The 18,140-nt window shown below is 39.4% G+C and overlaps 1 protein-coding gene across 1 annotated transcript; it reads right to left on the reverse strand.

The window, feature by feature from the left end:
- Window positions 1-2,505: 2,505 nt before the first annotated feature.
- Window positions 2,506-6,408, reverse strand: LOC136868226 (endocuticle structural glycoprotein SgAbd-3-like). Its single transcript, XM_067144761.2, has 3 exons — window positions 6,374-6,408; window positions 3,792-3,904; window positions 2,506-3,012 (listed from the first exon to the last, which is right to left on the reverse strand). The coding sequence occupies exons 1-3, from the start codon at window positions 6,380-6,382 to the stop codon at window positions 2,757-2,759; spliced, it is 378 nt and encodes a 125-aa protein (XP_067000862.2). The 5' UTR covers window positions 6,383-6,408; the 3' UTR covers window positions 2,506-2,756.
- Between the last annotated feature and the right edge of the window lie 11,732 nt (window positions 6,409-18,140).

Here is an 18,140-nt window from a genome sequence, read left to right on the forward strand (position 1 = left end):
GATTGTGAACAAAAATGATTATTATATTGTAGGTGTGCTATTATCAGTAATGTTCATCAAAATAATGACACTTTATTTTGCTGCGGATACTACGTAGGCCCTATTATTTCCTTGTTTTACCATTTGCTTTACGTCGCAACAACAAAGAGGCACGCAGCGTGAGCCCGAGGAAAATAATTCTCTGTTCACTGCATTGCAACCGCTGTTTACTAAGTTGCTGGAACAGAGCAGTAGTAATTAAGTAGGATATTGTAATTTACCAACGAATTTCATCAAATATTCTTCGTTAGAAATATATTTGTGTAAAGAACTACTAACACTGTTGTCTTCAACTTTTCTTTAAAGCATCAAATTCACTTATCTAAATATTTGCAAAGAAAATGATAGATAGCTTTTCTTAATAGAATAAATATTCTCCTGTTCAAATAATAGTCATTAACATTCTACTTATGAAGGTAATTTAAGATGTCTTTATTTTATTTCCGGTACAATATGCCATTCAACTTCCTCTAACTAGAGGTTGTCCAGTAGACAAATCATTCCAAACATACAGCACGTGTTATAATCAGATGGTAAATAAGAGTTCCACCTATCAGTCATAACAGTTATGCAACCGGGCGAGTTGGCTGTGCGCTTAGGATCGCTCAGCTCTGAGCTTGCATCTGAGAGATAGTGGGTTCGAATCCCACTGTCGGCAGCCCTGAAGATGGCTTTCCGAAGTTTCCCATTTTCACACCGTTAAAATGCTGGCTGGGGCTGTACCTTATTTAAGGACACGGCGACTTCTTTCCCACTCCTAGGCCTTTCCGATCCCATCGTCGCCATAAGACCTCTCTGTGTCCGTGCGACGTAAAGCACAGTAGCAAGCACCAAAAAAAAAAAAAAAAAAAAAAACCAGAAACAGTTACGCAAACGATTCCTTAGAATAGCTATTGAACCCACAAAGGCTATCACGTTCATACATGTTTTGTACAATCAGCTTACAGGACCACGAAAATATGGCTGTTACTGTGCGTCTACTCCCGCTACTTCTCTACATGATAAATAATATTTTCCTTTACGGTATGGAATTGAGGATGCATAGGGGTCACGCTTTTCGTTGCGAGCATCCGAAGGTTGGGTTTCGGAGGTCTCAGATCTGACGGTAGGGTAAATTGTAAACCGATGAGTCAAGCCGATTGGAATGGCTTCACTGAGCGCCAAGTTCACGTACTTAATCATATACTGACTTAATCTTAACTTATACTATACTTTATCCTGACGTTCCCACAAGACATCAGCGATAAAGTCCGAATACGGTGAAGGGGGTCATTTCTAAGGGCTTCAACATGTTAGTAGGCACCCAAGACGTGTTGCAGTAACGGCGATATTGGTCTCCGTCTTGGGACCAGCCTGTTAATGCCCGGATTGGTTGTATGTTAGCGGTGATTTTTAGTGAATCTCTCCCTTTACTGCTCGATAACGCTCAATATTTGTCTATGACCCATTCATTGGTCACCGTATGTTCCTAGAACAGGATAAATGCCTTCACTCTTATGAGGTTAGAAATACCAGTTTGCATATTCCCTCAACTGACGGGCACTAACAAGTTCGAATGGGACTGTTTCGTAGACAGATCTAGTTTATACAATGATTTATTTATTTTATTTCAGCACTAAATTTTCTTCTTAGTAGTTATAATTGCGCTTCAGATTTGCTGTACACAACAATGACAAGAAGTTTATTGTATTTAATTAAATGGAAAATGTTCCATACCCTGTAAAAATTATATTATCTCTTTCCTTTGAACTCTGTTCTTGCGCCATATGTCATTTAGATCTGAAAAGAATGCGTTACTGGGAATTATTAAGTTATAACTATGTCTCTATAGACTAAGATGTTATTTTGTTAAATTATGCTGTTTTGTACTCTATGGAAAAGAAACATTGATGCAGTTCAATCACGATGCCTTATCATTGTTATTATTAATGAAGTTTTAATTTAATTCACGTGCATAAGATAAATAGGCTATGGGTATAGAAATAAATGTAAACGAATGCGAAATGACCAGTGAAATTTCATTGTGTACAAACACCATGATAGACTGATCGAACAATGATGTGAATATCGAAGCATAAATTCAAAAATGTTAACTTAACATTATGTTTTTTACTTGTTCATATCAGTGTCAGATCCCATGATCTTCAGACAAATAATTATTTTGAATAATTTTGACTGCTGGTCATTCCTTGGGTGATCCATTACAATGAGGAATATTTTCGATATAGTTTTCAAAATAAATATGTATATTCATCATACACTTTGATAACTCTAAAATGGGACTACTGAGCTACCAAGCAGGTTTATTGTTACAAGATTTTCTGTAAGCGTTTTTATTTCATTCAACCTGCAGAATTCTGAGATAAATGGATTTCCACTCTACAACGTAGCATGCTATTTGGATTATGATAGAGGATGTTTATTGACAACATTACAGGGATTCATTTGAAAAAAAGTAGAACAATATATCTTGCATTAACATTTTAATTTAATAATTACAGTATGTACATAGAACACCAACATCATTCACACTGCATGACTTTCATCATTTTACAGTAATGTTTGGATGGGAGACGCGGTTGTAGTCATGGATATGGCACTGTATTGTGATGTAACCGTGAGAATCATGAACCAACATTTGATTTTGGTGGTTTTGAAATCTGTCCCAAATGGAGCACTTGTAAGGCATCGGTGTAAATAACTTGTCGTAGAAGTATCTACTTCTCTTTGGGAGGTGGTGCCGTAGCCAAGTAGGCGAGCGCTCTGGCGATGGCCTCTGGGATGGGGGGTGGTACTGGCAGATGTTCACCCTGAGGCTGATACCCGTTCTCGTCGGCGGTGTAGATCAGACGGATTGGGGTGCCATCAGGGGCTGTGTAAGAGGCTGAACCTTGAACAGCTTCTCCAGCTTCGGCTCCGATCTGCTTCAGTTGTCCAGACTGTTCAGCCTCGGTACCGTCGGAGTTCTTGAAACTGAAATGTGAAAAGATAGGATAGCATTATGAAAAATCACACTCCTAGAAAAATATCGAATGTGGAATGAAAACTATGTTATGACCTGTTTTGGAGCATTATTTAACCCTCAGAGGACCAACTGATCATCAGTGACTGCCCTTAAGTACGTAAAAGACCGACCAATGGTTGCACTAACCACAAGGACATGCTGGCGATCCTACGTCGATAAAATAAATCTATCAATTTTATCAAATAATTAAGTTTATTTAGAAAGTTTTCGCGCTGACTGTAGAAAATTATAGTTTTCTAGGAATTTTGGAAGTAAAAATAATGTAGCAATCTTAATCACAACCTATATAATGGATCTGTGAATTACTTCAGGGTATACATTCGTACTTTCCACCACATTGGCTAGTAAGGTGCTTTTTATACGCTCTCTTATTAAATATATCTGGTCTTAAAATGATTTAAAAATTTACATTTAAAATTTTCCTGGTATATACGCAATACATGAACAAATGTGATCATTTTGGTGAAAAATAATCTAACATCACCAAGGTTCGAACAGAGCTTAACAGCAGTGTGTACGAAGGATTCTATCACAAATAAATGGAAACAGTGATAGACAGAATTTGGTTCACATGGTAGCCCTGCACAAGGCACTTACGTACTTCATCTGACAACAATTTCAAATGAAGCTAAAAAATAATATTACTATATTTACGTTGGGAAAATATGACTTTAGATTTCACATATCGCCTATAATAAATTCAGGTTCATTTCCTTTCGTACCGTACCTGTATCTGAAGGTGCCATCGAAGTCCACGTTGTTTTCGGCGGCCACAATGGTGATTTCAGGGTCTGAGGGGTTGGCTGCAGCTGCCAGACCAACTAAACAAGCAACCAAGATCTGAGAACAAAGAAAAGTAAGTATCAGTTAACACTCGAAACTCTCAGCGCATGAGGAGATGAACTAGAAGATGATCATGCATTAGTAGTAGCGCAAGAAAAACATGATGCTGGTTGGCGTCCATCCAGTTTGCTGGCTACCGCCATTGAGTCTTGGAGGCTGATTGTACGAAATGGAGTCCAGTTAATGGAAAAGACGGAGAACAACGAACTTGTCACAAAGTGATACGAATAGAGTGATCAGCTTTTGATCTGCCCACTTAAATTTCACGAGCATCAATTGTGTAAGAGACTGTCCCCCGAGCCATTCCAATAAACAAATGTAAGAAAAATAAAACAGTAATGGTAATTTAAAATATCAGACGGATGGATGCCTACACCTATGCAACTCAACGTTGACTAAATGATTTTGAGTATCATAACAGGCTATAGCTAGGAAAGTCATGAGTACGACGGTGTGGAACGAGGTTAAATTGGCATCGAGATATTTAATTTTTTGCTGGTGGTTTAACGTAGTATTACCACAGTGAAGGCTTGCGGCGACGTAAAGATGGGAAAGAGCTAGGAATGGCAATTTAGTGGTCGTGGCCTTCTTGAGGTACAACGTGTTCGGTTCGTGAGGAACTGAGTAGTTGTCTGATGGGAATAATAGCAGCCGAGCTTGAACACCGGATATACACTCATAGAAAGCAAAACGGCTGGGTGTCAAGGTCTTTTTAGAAATATGTATATTTTTACCAGTCAAATAGGAAGCGACGCAGGATGTCGTTTCGGAAAAGAGAAATATGTAGCTAGTAATGTTTTCTGTCATTTTCAACTTGTTGGAAACTACAGTATCTTGCATGTAATATTCTGGTCTGATATTGCTACACACAATTAACTACAAATTGTGACTGATTTACTCCATGGTTATACCATTAAATCCGTTGAGATAACTACAGAGAATGTTTCTAATGCACTCTTAATAAGGGGATTCCAACATTGTTTCTGTTAGAATATAATGTTACACTAAGTAAAGCAATAAGCTCAAAACAATTGATGTATTCAGACGTGACTGGTCACACATTAGCGAAAACGTAGCACAAGAACATGGAACCATTCTATAGCAGGATATTTAGAAAGTTATTAATGCAATGATTTCCCTAAGACTGCAACAAACCCTGAGCGACAAGAAATATTATAGGATGAGATCTCTTATTTGTTATAGGAATTATTTTTGTTTTCAAAATATGATATTTTTCTATAATGACTGACTTCTTCGACATGCTTTAGTTTTCGATTAGAAGGCCTTGATACTATTGCGTGTGGTTGTGTAAAGGAACTGAGTTTAATTCACACTCTCCTCCCACCATGGTGCGACAGCTCTAAAGGACCATGATCTGCCAAGCGACCGCTGTTCAGCGGAAGGCATACAGGTTACGCGACCACGTCCTGTCGTTGGCACGACGAACCCTCTCGAACGTTATTCTTGGCTTTCTGGATCGGGACCGCACCGTCACATAGCTTCTCAGTCGTAACCACGTGGGCTCACTGGACGGAAAACCAGCTCTCATACCATGTAAGAATCCCTGACCTTGTCGGGAGTCAACCCCGGAGCCTTCGAGTAAGTGAAGGCACGCCGCCCTATATCGGGGGGGGGGGGGGTTCCGCGAGCTTAATTTAGTTGACTAACAGTGTTAAATTTTAGTCTGATCACTATCTTTATGACTAACGTAAATTCAAGGTGTGGGTACTGTATTATAGTCTACTCTAGTCTGCTCTAGTCTATGATGAATGTTTATGTGAATGGATGATTTTCTAATCGTCCCACGCACGTGTTCCATTTGGGAGCAATAATTTTCGTTTTCGTCTTGTCCGAAGTAAGTACCCAAGTATCTGATAAAATAATTACGACCCTACAACGTTCAGTTAATATACAGTATCGAGAAATATTTTAAATTACATTTTGTAAGATTTACAGCGGGGATATTTGGACATTAGTAAATTTTGGTAGCAATATTGAAGGTAAAATCTACCAAGTTTTACTTTTTTTCCTGTCGACGGTGGTTTCATAGCATTGTGCTATCGTATACATTATTACATGATAATATTATATCATTCGTGCCAAGTTAGCGGGTTCGACCTCGGCAAGGTCCAGGGTACTCAAATACGCCAGTCCCGTGTTGGTATTTTTAGTGAGACGTAAATCCATAACTACAAATTTAATTTATTAAATAAAAATAATTTAAAAACATTTTCTATCTTAACCACTCAGTTCTCATTGTTTGGCTTCCTATACGTCTCAGCATTAATTCGCAGTCGTTTTTGGCCACTTTCGCAATAAATTAATAAATAATAAAAAGAATAGTACGATTATCAAAGTGGTTTTATATAAGTACCGTACATCGCAAATTTAAACGACTGAAACGGTCTTTCGATTTCCAGATAATGGATGAGTATCCCCCGTCAAGAAGTAGCTATGTCTCCTTACCAGTTTCATTGTGAGAGTCGCGTGTTCCTGTCGAGAAGAGGATGCACTGTGCCAACTGAGAGGTCTGAGCAGTTTATATAGCGGTAAGGTTGAGGATGACCGAGAGTAGAGGGGGAATGACGCAGCATCTTGACACACAGCAGGAGCTATCAAATACTTGTCCGCTAATTTTAATGCAAAGAAACATTAGCCGAAGAATAATATTTCATATTGAATATCACCTCGTAGACATGTCCCAAGAATGGTGAATTTTATATAATTCTGGTACAAGAGAAATAGATTATGTTCCTCTGGGTGTGAGAAATCAACTTTGGTCATTCAAGGACCTTGAAGTAATATCTCTAATAGCGCGGATCACTTAATATGGCTGACATTCACTTCATATGCCTGTCCACTTCTGTGACTTTTCCGTTAATTTACCAATTCATTTCAACCTACTTTATTCGGAGTGTTTGGCGTGTGGCATATGCAGTACTTACGCAATTATGTGCGTTAGCGATAATCATCGGAACTTCAGAATAGATATCTTCTACGGGTCCTTTAGGGATACAGAGTGTCCCACTCGAAGGTAACCCATTGAAAAATGTCAAGGTAGTTATCAGCACGAGAGGTAAGGAAGTACTGTTACGTGCATGAGGGTCGTTTACATTACTAAATAAAAGATTTAGGCACGATCATCGATCCTTTGAATATTATCAAACGTAGACCAAGAATACACTGGGGCAATCTTTGCAGGAGTCACATGGTATTTAGGCTAGTATATATACACACTTTGGATCCAAATAAAATAAACCAAAATGCCAATGTTACTACTTCCTGAAGCAAAAATACTGCATATTATAAATGATTCAGGATGGGGCACCATCAGATTTTGCTGCAGAAAGAGTCGCCTATTCCCAGGCCAATCTTAGTGAATTTATACCTCCTATCTTGCAGTAATGTAAACCCTATTGATTGTGTTATCTGAGGGTTACTTAAGAAATCAGCATCACCTTAAACAATGACTACGAGTGTTCTGCAGTCAGTTCTCTTAGAGGGAGATAGCAAGTACAATAGAGAAATTAATTTGGCGCCGGCAGATGATGGTAATATTGTGCCATAATTGTGAGCATTTACTGTTAATACGTATAAACTGATCTATGGACGATAGTTCTTCTATCATCCCTAAAGCCTATGCATTGAATGGAATGGAAGATGTATAACATTTCTTAGACAAAAGTGGATTATATCTAGGAAAATCGATATATCTCATGTAACTGTAAATATTCATGACTTGCTTGAAGAACGGACCCAGCCCTACCCGTCAACTGTGGCCCAACTCCAACAAATTAAAGTAGTGTACACGAGCCAGTGATAAGTTTCATATAAACTGAAGCCCAGTGACGAGATAATACCTGTAATATCTGTAAGTTGCCCGGTTCTGGATATGTTTTAGGACATGTGATGAAAACTGGCCCCCTTTGCATAACATTGCAAAGAAATATCAAGAGAAGGTTCATAGTGGAAAGCCATCTCACTCGATAGAGTCCACCTGGGTAGTTTTGGGAAGAATTCGTTAGAACGTTGAAAGTGTCATTCTCTTCAAATTGAAATTAAATGGCTGTGTAGTTGATGCTGAATGCTATTGTTAGGAATTTTGTGCTTTTAGAGGATTTTACAGAAAGTCAACTGAAAAAACCTGTCATTTGTTATATAATTTAAGACAAGTCAAAGTATCAGAATTATTAAAGGTAATTTAAAAGCTCTTCAGTTTATCGAACACACTGAGTCGACACTGGGAAGTATGGCTTCATTCGTAAAAAAATATAAAAATATAAATAACTGAATTGTTATCCGGAAAAAGGTTATTAAATCTTACAGAATATATACCGACCCAATACGTTTCTTTAGGCACTCTTGAATACCAACCGGGACATTTTTTAAATTTCGTGTGGCTATTACTAGCCGAGTGCAGCCCTTGTAAGGCAGACCCTCCGATGAGGGTGGGCGGCATCTGCCATGTGTAGGTAAGTGCGTGTTATTGTGGTGGAGGATAGTGTTATGTGTGGTATGTGTGTTGCAGGGATGTTGGGGACAGCACAAACACCCAGCCCCCGGGCCACTGGAATTAACCAATGAAGGTTAAAATCCCCGTCCCGGCCGGGAATCGAACCCGGGACCCTCTGAACAGAAGGCCAGTACGCTGACCATTCAGCCAACGAGTCGGACAACCGGGACTCATTCCCACAACCTTGTGCATTAAAAGCATTGAAAGTGAACGCCTCAAACAACAACGGCACTACCGTTCCTCTCGTCGCACTTTTCCTTTCTTCTTGGTGTGGCAACACTCCACACACCCACGCACTGCAGTGTTACGTCCGTCATTGTGCCACTCTTCACTGTATAGATTATCGGTAGTGCTGCTGTGAGTGTATTACTTATTTTTTCCTAATAAGTGCAAAAATTAGCAGTGAACATATCTTGTGCCAGTACATTATTTTTGTGTTTGTATACTTTAATGCGTTAGGACTTTATAAACATACAAATTCTTCATATACTGCTACGCCTTTCTGCGTTGAGTCTACAAGCCACTGTGAGTTGAATAGCACCTGAACAATCCTGAATTTTCAACTGGTTCTGTGGCCTCGTTTAGTCCTACAGCTCTTACCTTTAAACCATTAAAAACTGAATCTAATCATCATCGCCTTGGATTTCCTCTACTTCTCTTACCCTCCAAGGCCCACTCCATTTTCTCCTAGGTAACCTATCCTTTTCCTTGTGCTTCTCATTGCCCCACAACGACTGTCAGCTTATACGCACAGCTTCATGCATCGGTTCCCTTCCTTTGTCTTGATATACTCATTTCGAGTGTATTCCTGCTATTGTTCCCATTTGTCTTTACCAGTAATCATTCTCACTCCTTTCAACTTATTCCCACCTTATGAATAAGAAATCCACCGAGCTCCATTGCTGCAGACGCTGAAGTGCGGCCCGTATCCAGTATTCTTCCGCCCTGAAGATAGTGTTTCGTTGTTTCCCACCTTCACACCAGGCGAATGGCGAATACTGGAGCCATACCTTACATAAGTCTACAGCCGCTTCCTTCGCATTCCTATCCCTTTCCTATCCCATCGCCGTCCTAGGACCTTACTGTATCGGTGTGACATAAAGCAACTTGCAAAGAAGTAAATAATATATCCCGACTCCACCCAGATTTGAGACTACCGGACATAAAAGTTCATATGAAAACACTCGATGTATTTCGTCCGAGAACACGTACTTCTTCGAATAAGAGGGCAGACATGTTAGTATGCAATGGCAACATTACAGTGCTACTATATTTTAAACGTGTGACAAAATTAAAATTATTCCTGGGCTCAAATGAAAAAAATAAGACTGACAACGTGACGAATTGTCCGACCACCAACAACGCTACGCAGCTGGTCGGTCTAAAGTGACGCCTCATCTAACCGTATCTTCTAACGAGACAGAAAGTGACTCACTCCATTCATGAAATGAAAGTATTTGCTTTCTGCCAGTCACTGTTTAATCATTTGTTTTACGTCGCACCGATGCAGGTAGGTTTAATGGCGACGATAGAATAGTAAATGACTAGTAGTGGCAAGGAAGCGACCGTATCCTTAATTATTTACCTGGTGTGAAAATGGAAACCACAGAAAACCACCTTCAGTACTGCCGATTGTAGGGTTCGCACTCAATATCTCCTGAAAACGAGATGACAGCTACGTAACCCAAACCGCGCAGCCACACACTCAGTTCCACCAATCACAACCACTTTTAACAATACCTGCGTTCGGAAAATACACCAAAGGTCCCGTAATATCTCAGTGCTGGACACTGGTAAATAAAATGAAAGAATATTATTCCTTAAGCTTATCTAGCTTTTCAGGGTTCCTTGGATATATTCCATCAGTATTCGGGAGATAGTAGGTTCGAACCCCACTGTCGGCAGCCCTGAAAATGGTTTTCCGTGGTTTCCCATTTTCACACCAGGCACATTAATTAAGGCCACGGCCGCTTCCTTCCCACTCCTAACCCTTCCCTGTTCCATCGTCGCCATAAGACCTATCTGTGTCGGTGCGACGTAAAGCAACTAGCAAAAAAAAAAAAAGATATATTTCATTCTAGTTCTTTTGCAGGAAAATTATCTCACTATATAATAACAATAATGTTATTAGTTTTACGTCAGACCAACTACATTTACGGTTTCAGGAGGCACCGAATTGACAGAATTTTGTCCTGAAGGAATTATTTGACATGCTGGTACGAGACTGACGTATCTGAGCGCTTTCAAAATAACACCGGACTGAGCTAGGATCGAAACTGCCAACTTGCGCTCAGAATGTCAACGTTCTAATCGTCTGAGCCACTCAGCCAAAGCCTTAATTCTGTTTTAAAATAAATATAACGTTCTCATTACTGAATCGCATCAAAGAAGAAATGTAGGAAATATTTTGGTGAGAAATGTATTTTATTGAGTAATAATAGGTACAAAATTCGCAACGTATCCTCATCGCCAGTTACGTGATATCCTTTTACATCTGCCACATATTCAGCGTATTGTTAGTTATTACGTATTCCATATCGTCATCTGTTTTACTTTGGCATTTAATCTATACCTACAAGTATTTTCATAAACAAAACGATTCCTGTTTTCCACAATGATATTCTCAAAATAAATACTTTGTATTTTATAGAAATTAAATTTTCTACTCTTTTTGGTTCAGTCTCCTCACAAAGTGTTGTCGACCATGCCGAATCACTATCGAAAATTCGTACTTACGTAACATCACTGATCTGCACTTAGGGCAGTCGTAAAGTTGGCAGATTTGTAATCAGTTGTTTACCTTGCCTTTTCCTAAATCACTTCAAAGAAACTGTAAATTTATCGAACATCTCCCTTGGCAAATTATTCCAGTCCCTAACTCCTCTATCTATGAATTTTCTCCACTCAAGTTCTCGTTTCCCTTCAAGTTTACCTTCTGTGCTGAGATGTATCAGGCTGATTTTGTCATTTCGATAGATGTGATCGAAATAAGCTACTTTCCTGGGTTTGGGGAGGGTTAAGACTTAACATAGTCTCCCGAAACGACGGAGTACTTCCTCATTCTACCAACAGAAAGTTCAACATTCTGCAAACATTCACATTTTCCAAAGCCTGCAATCGGTACATTGATGAAGCCTTGAGTATCCATCCTTCGACATCGTAAGGCCGCACCCATAACACATAAGATTTCACGACATTCCAGGGTATTGGAGGTCACGGTTGCTCATCCGATGTTTAAATTCCAGAAACACTATTCTGATATTCGTTTGTATTCCTACATCAGGATCCCTTCCTATATTAGCTAGCATCCTATGAACTTGATATATGACGCCCTTTTCGTCCAGGGAGATAACTGTAGCAGCGCTGGTGATTTTTCTGCTTAACATTCAGATTACTTATCTGTATTAAGTAAATTAACTTTCAGATTACTTATCTGTATTAAATAAATTAACTTTCAGATTACCTACCTGTATTAAGTAAAATGCATTATATTCTGATTAAAGTTTTATTTGAAGACCTATACCACCCAAAGTAAGTACATTACTTTACAAAATAGTTTATAATTATTTTCTTATATTGGTATAGCGAAATGTTTTAATCAAAATTTAGTTAGTAAGAGTAGTTTGGACTTTTGGTTGGTTAAGACTGAAGCTTTCAGGCCTTCGGTTCAGAGGGTTCTGCGTTCGATTTCCGGCTGGGTTGGGGATTTTAATAGCGTCTGATTAATTTTTCCGGCTCAGGGACTGGGTATTTGTGTTTGTCGCAACACTTTCCTATTCATATTCAGACAACATATAACACTACCAACCACCACAGAAACACGCAATAGTGATTACATCCCTCTATATAGGTTTGACGTCAGGAAGGGCATCCGGCCGTAAAACGGGGCGAATTCCAGCGACGCAGTTCATGCCCCACATGTGGGAAAAGCTGTAGAAGAAGAAGAAGAAGAATATGAGTATGAATACTTGTTTAGCGTCGCTTCACTTCTTAGCTGAACATTCCAATCTGCCGTCATGATAATGTTATTCATGTAATATCCTTTTATCTACTCACATTAATAGGCGTCCACCTAACATTGACTGCTCATTTGTCAGTATGCAAATTCAGCTGCCATGCCAATCTGACGACGCGATTCCTTTTTTTTTTTTTTTTTTTTTTGCTAGGGGCTTTACGTCGCACCGACACAGATAGGTCTTATGGCGACGATGGGATAGGCAAGGCCTAGGAGTTGGAAGGAAGCGGCCGTGGCCTTAATTAAGGTACAGCCCCAGCATTTGCCTGGTGTGAAAATTGGAAACCGCGGAAAACCATCTTCAGGGCTGCCGATAGTGGGATTCGAACCTACTATCTCCCGGATGCAAGCTCACAGTCGCGCGCCTCTGCGCGCACGGGCAACTCGCCCGGTACGCAATTTCTAGTCAGGGAAAAATATATAATAATAATTTAAAATTTAATTTTCACCACCGCATTGTACTCGAAATAAACTTTCAATGTATTAGGTCGTGGTCAGTTCAAATACTACATCAGAAAGAGCTGTTAGTTGGTACAAAACAAAAATTGCCAATCGGACTCCAGTAGGATCCGAACTCGAAATCTCTTCGATATGTATTATGTGTACTGATCACTAACTAATACGATGAAAGCTAGTATTAAACACTGGTCAAAATGACAGTGGTGAATGTACTAACAGCGGTGGTGGTGGCAGTGAATACTGTTTTCAGAGGAAGTAACACTTGGCAACCATCCTCTATTTAGCCTAATCAGAAGGAAAGTGGAAGAGGTCCGACACTTAGAACAGTGAAGGTATCGGCAAAGGAACGGGAAGGGCCACGAATGTCGTGAGAGGGAAAGACTTCCTAGGCCTCATAAACCTAATACCATGGGGGTTGGAAAAGAACAATTGTTGAACAGGGGAGGTCGTATAGAAAATATAAGGCTAAGGAGCCTGACACAACTAAGCGAAAGCAATGTCAAATTCGGCTAAGCTCCCCGTGATTGCCTACTCACGCTTCAAGATGAAGGCTCCTGTGTCCTCTTCTAGTCGCCTTTTACGACAAGCAGGGGATACCGTGGATGCTATTCTACCAAACCCACTCATAGGGGATAATAATAATAATAATAATAATAATAATAATAATAATAATAATAATAATAATAATAATAATAATAATAATAATAGGTTTAAAAATCTCCTTCACGAAAACAGAGATGATGAGCACGGACAGGAATTATGTGAAGAGAACAATGAAGACGAAATATGGCGAAGTGAAGGTCACAAAGCAGTTTAAATACCTGGGAGAAATTATCAGCAGCAACGGGATGGATAAAGCGGCCATGGAAAATAGAAGACTTAAGTTGGAAAGGCTAAACATTGCCACCAAAGCCATTTACAACAAAAAGAATCTCTCCATCAATGCGAAACTAAGACATTATGATGCTGTGGTAAAACCAGTGATTCTGTATGGGGTGGAAACAGCAACACTAACGAACCTGGAAAAACTACTAAAGATTGAAAGGAGAATATTGAGGATGATTTACGGCCCAAGGGTGGTAGAGGGAAACTACAGATTACGTTCAAATAAGGAGATATACAAAATAACAGAAGACCTGGACACAACAATAAGGAAAAGACGGTTGCGATTCTATGGACACATGGTCAGAATGGATCCAACAAGGTTAAATAAACAAATTTTTAATAAAATATATTACTTGAAGAGCCAGGGGGGATATGCCAAGCAGATGAAGGAAGAACTCAAGAGGTTAGGAATTGCAGATGAAGAATGTCTTGATAGAGACCAATTCAGGAAAAGACTTTCCAACATAAAAGTTCTGGTTGAAGAAAAGAAAGAGCGCAGAGGGGGAAGATGGACTGAAGAGAGAAGAGCGCAACATTCTGAAAGAATGAAGGCACTGTGGAGAAAGAGGAAGGAAGAAGGGATGATTAGAAGGAAGTGAAGTGGTATTGGCGTGGTCCTAAGTTTGGCCGGTTCGCAAGAAAGAAAGAATAATAATAATAATAATAATAATAATAATAATAAGTCCAAATCTGGAAGTTGATGACCTAGTTATGCCCCCAGCTAAGCCAGAGGTCACTGAGCAGGAGTTAACTGGCATCACGGCGGCCACTTCCTACCCGCTAGCCTGCAGCAAGTTTCCACCCGCCCAACGTTCACAGGATCCATTGTTTGAACGTGGCTAAGCCGTTGGCTACTCAACATAATATACAAGTGAAGAGATTCTCAAGTCATCTTTCTCCTTAAAATTTAATATTCCATTCACCCCGCGACCACTTTGACAGATTTTGCCTTCCACGATAGATTTTTACTCAATCCTACACTAATCTGACAATATCTCTGTGCAAACGAGTCTTTACAGCACGTACGTGACTACTTTCTATTTGCCAAAGATATCAACTCCTGCGAGCACGAGTTTCTTTTGTATTCATGGTGAGTTCAGAAAATCGTGGGAGTCCTGTCACTCCACCTTATTCACCTCCAAATCAGACAGTCCTTTGAACTTCATAGTCTTCAACATCTTGACACACCGAAAGCATGTTGTCATTATGGGCAGTTTATTATTCGAAAGTCACAATCGATACTTTACCAAAATCAACGAAACAGGAGTGCGAATAGAGCAGTGGCTTTAGCCATTGGCTTTCTATCCGGATTGCGGAGATTCGAACCCCAGTCGATTCAGGGTGGAAAAGTACACCTGAAAAGGTGGTATCAGGAAGAAGACCTTGCCATAAAACCCCAAAAAAACTCAAAACGAACCTGAATGGCACCAGCAACCCCAGAAATGAACCGAAGGGTGCTCTTAATGAAACATCTTATGCTGTTATTATTATTATTATTATTATTATTATTATTATTATTATTATTATTATTATTATAAGACTACAGTAAAGAAAAATACTCATAATTGCACGGGTGAAACATCTAACATAGTAAATAAATTAACGCAGTCCACACTGGAAAAATGTTGGATAAAAATGAAACTAGCTGTGTAAGTCTGCAAAGGGAGATTTGTAGCGTACAGATATTTGAAAAGAATATTTCATTAAAATAATATTCATTTCTAAGTGAAATTGGAATGCTTTATATCGTCAATATTAAAACAATCAATATTTTATATCCGTGTCTCCTAAACGTCTGCAGTAAGACGATGAAATATCTAGATCTGAATCTGGCATCTACTGCAAGATCACTGAACGAGAATTAAGTAGCCTTTCCACTTCGATTACAATTTAATGTTTTCTGACGTAAGCAAATAACATAAATATGATTTGTGCCGTAGTGGTGTGTTTCCGGTATATATATATATTTTTTAATATTAGAAACTCTCCTGAAAGTAATTTATACTCAAAATCGTGGGACACTGAACTACAAATTATATGTTGCTTTAGTTACCCATATTTGTTCGGAAATGTTATCAACGTAAAGACTGAAGCTTCCTCTAAAATTTGTTGATGACACAACCATTGATGATGTATGTTCGAAAATGCTGAATTTTTAATAGCAGCATCTAAAAAAGATAAACATATAGCTACAAAATGGTCGGAACATATAGGCAAAACGATATTCTCAGTGAATAAACTTCCAATATGAACAGTAAACTCAAAATCATATTGGGAAATGAAAATAGAAAAATATCCGTTATTCTGAAGGATTCTAATTCATCTTATAATACAAGCATTCTACAAGAGTACTTGGAAACCAAATAAGAATGCTCGAATTTGATATTTGATGACTTTCATTATAACCCTTAAAGTAATTCCCACTATTGTCTTCACTTGAACTTAGATCATACTATGATGGGCATTACCTCTGATACAAGCTTTGATAATAATAATAATAATAATAATAATAATAATAATAATAATAATAATAATAATAATAATAATAATAATAATAATAATGGGATAATCACATGATGTTCGTTCCTTCCCCTTGGAAGGAAAGCCGACCACGGCCTAAGCAGACTGAATCGAGAGGGGAGAGGAAAAGACCTTATTTAAACTTTGTTCTAAATAAATATGCTGATGCCCACATACGTCATTTCTATATCAGAAGAAAAAAGGAGATTTCGCCCTGTAATATGAAGCAGAAATAACTGCAGAGAACTGACTTTCTTTTGTACAGTCTGCTTTACGTCGTACCGACACACATAGATCTTATAACGACGATAGTATAGGAAAGGGGTAGGAGTGAGAAAAAAGCGACTGTGGACTGAATTAAGGTACAGCCCCAGCATTTGCTTGGTGTGAAAATGGGGAAACGACGGAAAACTATATTGAGGGCTGTCGATAGAAGGGTTCGAAACCACTCTCTCCCGAACGCAAGCTGATAGCTACGTGACTCAAATCGCACAGCAAATTTCTCGGTAACTGATATTCTTACTGTGGAGTATTTACTCAGATAGACATGGACATTACTCCCACAAGGAGTCATCCAATAAAATAAAAACCAATGGATTTAAATTCTTAGGCCTATACATATGCCACAGGGAAGTAACTGCAGCACATGATATAGGGAGAATTAGCTGTCATTATCCAGTGTACTGTATAAAAGAACCATAAAACAATTTGGAAAGTGAGAACTGTACGTGTTACAAGCAAGATAAATATGCAACGGCGTTATACTCGAGCAGAATATCATTACTTAGACCCATTTGAACGGGTCTGTATTGTAGGAGTTCACGCTTGGCAGATGGTCCACACTTCCTACTGACAAGCGGTCTCCGATGTGATACGCTGTGTGCGTATGTAACGCGGAACAGGTACTGGTCCTATCAGACGCACTACCGACAGAAAAGATCGTCATATTCACCAATGTGTAGGAGTAGAGTGTGGTGCCTCATCCACAGAGATCCTGAAGTCAGGGGGGCTGACAGTGCACTTGCAAATTTCAACAAGAACCATCCATAAGGACCGCAATTGGACGCAGAAATGGTGATGCAGTGGTGATGAGTACCACGTGATAGCCTTGTCAGTGTTGGGCACCACGGAGAACAATGTAACAACGCAAAACTGATTCTTCAATGCCGTACTTCCAGGACACCAGATGCTATGGTCAGGGATACATTAATTTACAACTCCTAATCACCTTTTGTGTTTCATGGAAGCTGGGAGAAAGGGCAGCGACATGACGATGAAATGGCGTATGGCTTTTACTGCCGGGAATGTCCGAGGACAAGTTCGGCTCGCCAGATACAGGTCTTTTGATATGACTCCCGTAGGCGACCTGCGCGTTGTGATGAGGATGAAATGATGATGAAGACGACACATACACCCAGCCCCTGTGCCAGCGGAATTAACCAATTATGGTTAAAATTCTAGATCCTGCCAGGAATCGAACCTGAGACCCCTGTGGCCAAAGGCCATTACGCTAACCATTTAGACATGGAGCCGGACGATATGACGATTAGAATGAGTTATTCGATTCCCTACTATTTTTGTACAACGTATCAATTGCCACTATGCAGAACACATTACCAACATTCTCTGTGAGGTGTGTCCGGCTCCATGGCTAAATGGTTAGCGTGCTGGCCTTTGGCCACAGAGGTCCCGGATTCGATTCCCGTCAGGGTCTGGAATTTTAACCATAATTGGTTAATTTGGCTGGCACGGGGGCTTGGTGTATGTGTCGTCATCATCATCATCATCATCATTTCATCCTCATTACGACGCGCAGGTCACCTATGGTCGTCAAATAAAAA

The sequence above is a fragment of the Anabrus simplex genome, chromosome 1, assembly GCF_040414725.1.
Source record: "Anabrus simplex isolate iqAnaSimp1 chromosome 1, ASM4041472v1, whole genome shotgun sequence".
NCBI classification, from domain to species: Eukaryota; Metazoa; Arthropoda; class Insecta; order Orthoptera; family Tettigoniidae; genus Anabrus; species Anabrus simplex.

Bases quoted from the DNA above. Each gene is read 5' to 3' on its own strand.
- LOC136868226 (XM_067144761.2), bottom strand. The intron at 3,013-3,791 runs GTACGGTACGAA...TTCACATTTCAG, and splicing joins GATGGCACCTTCAGATACAG to TTTCAAGAACTCCGACGGTA.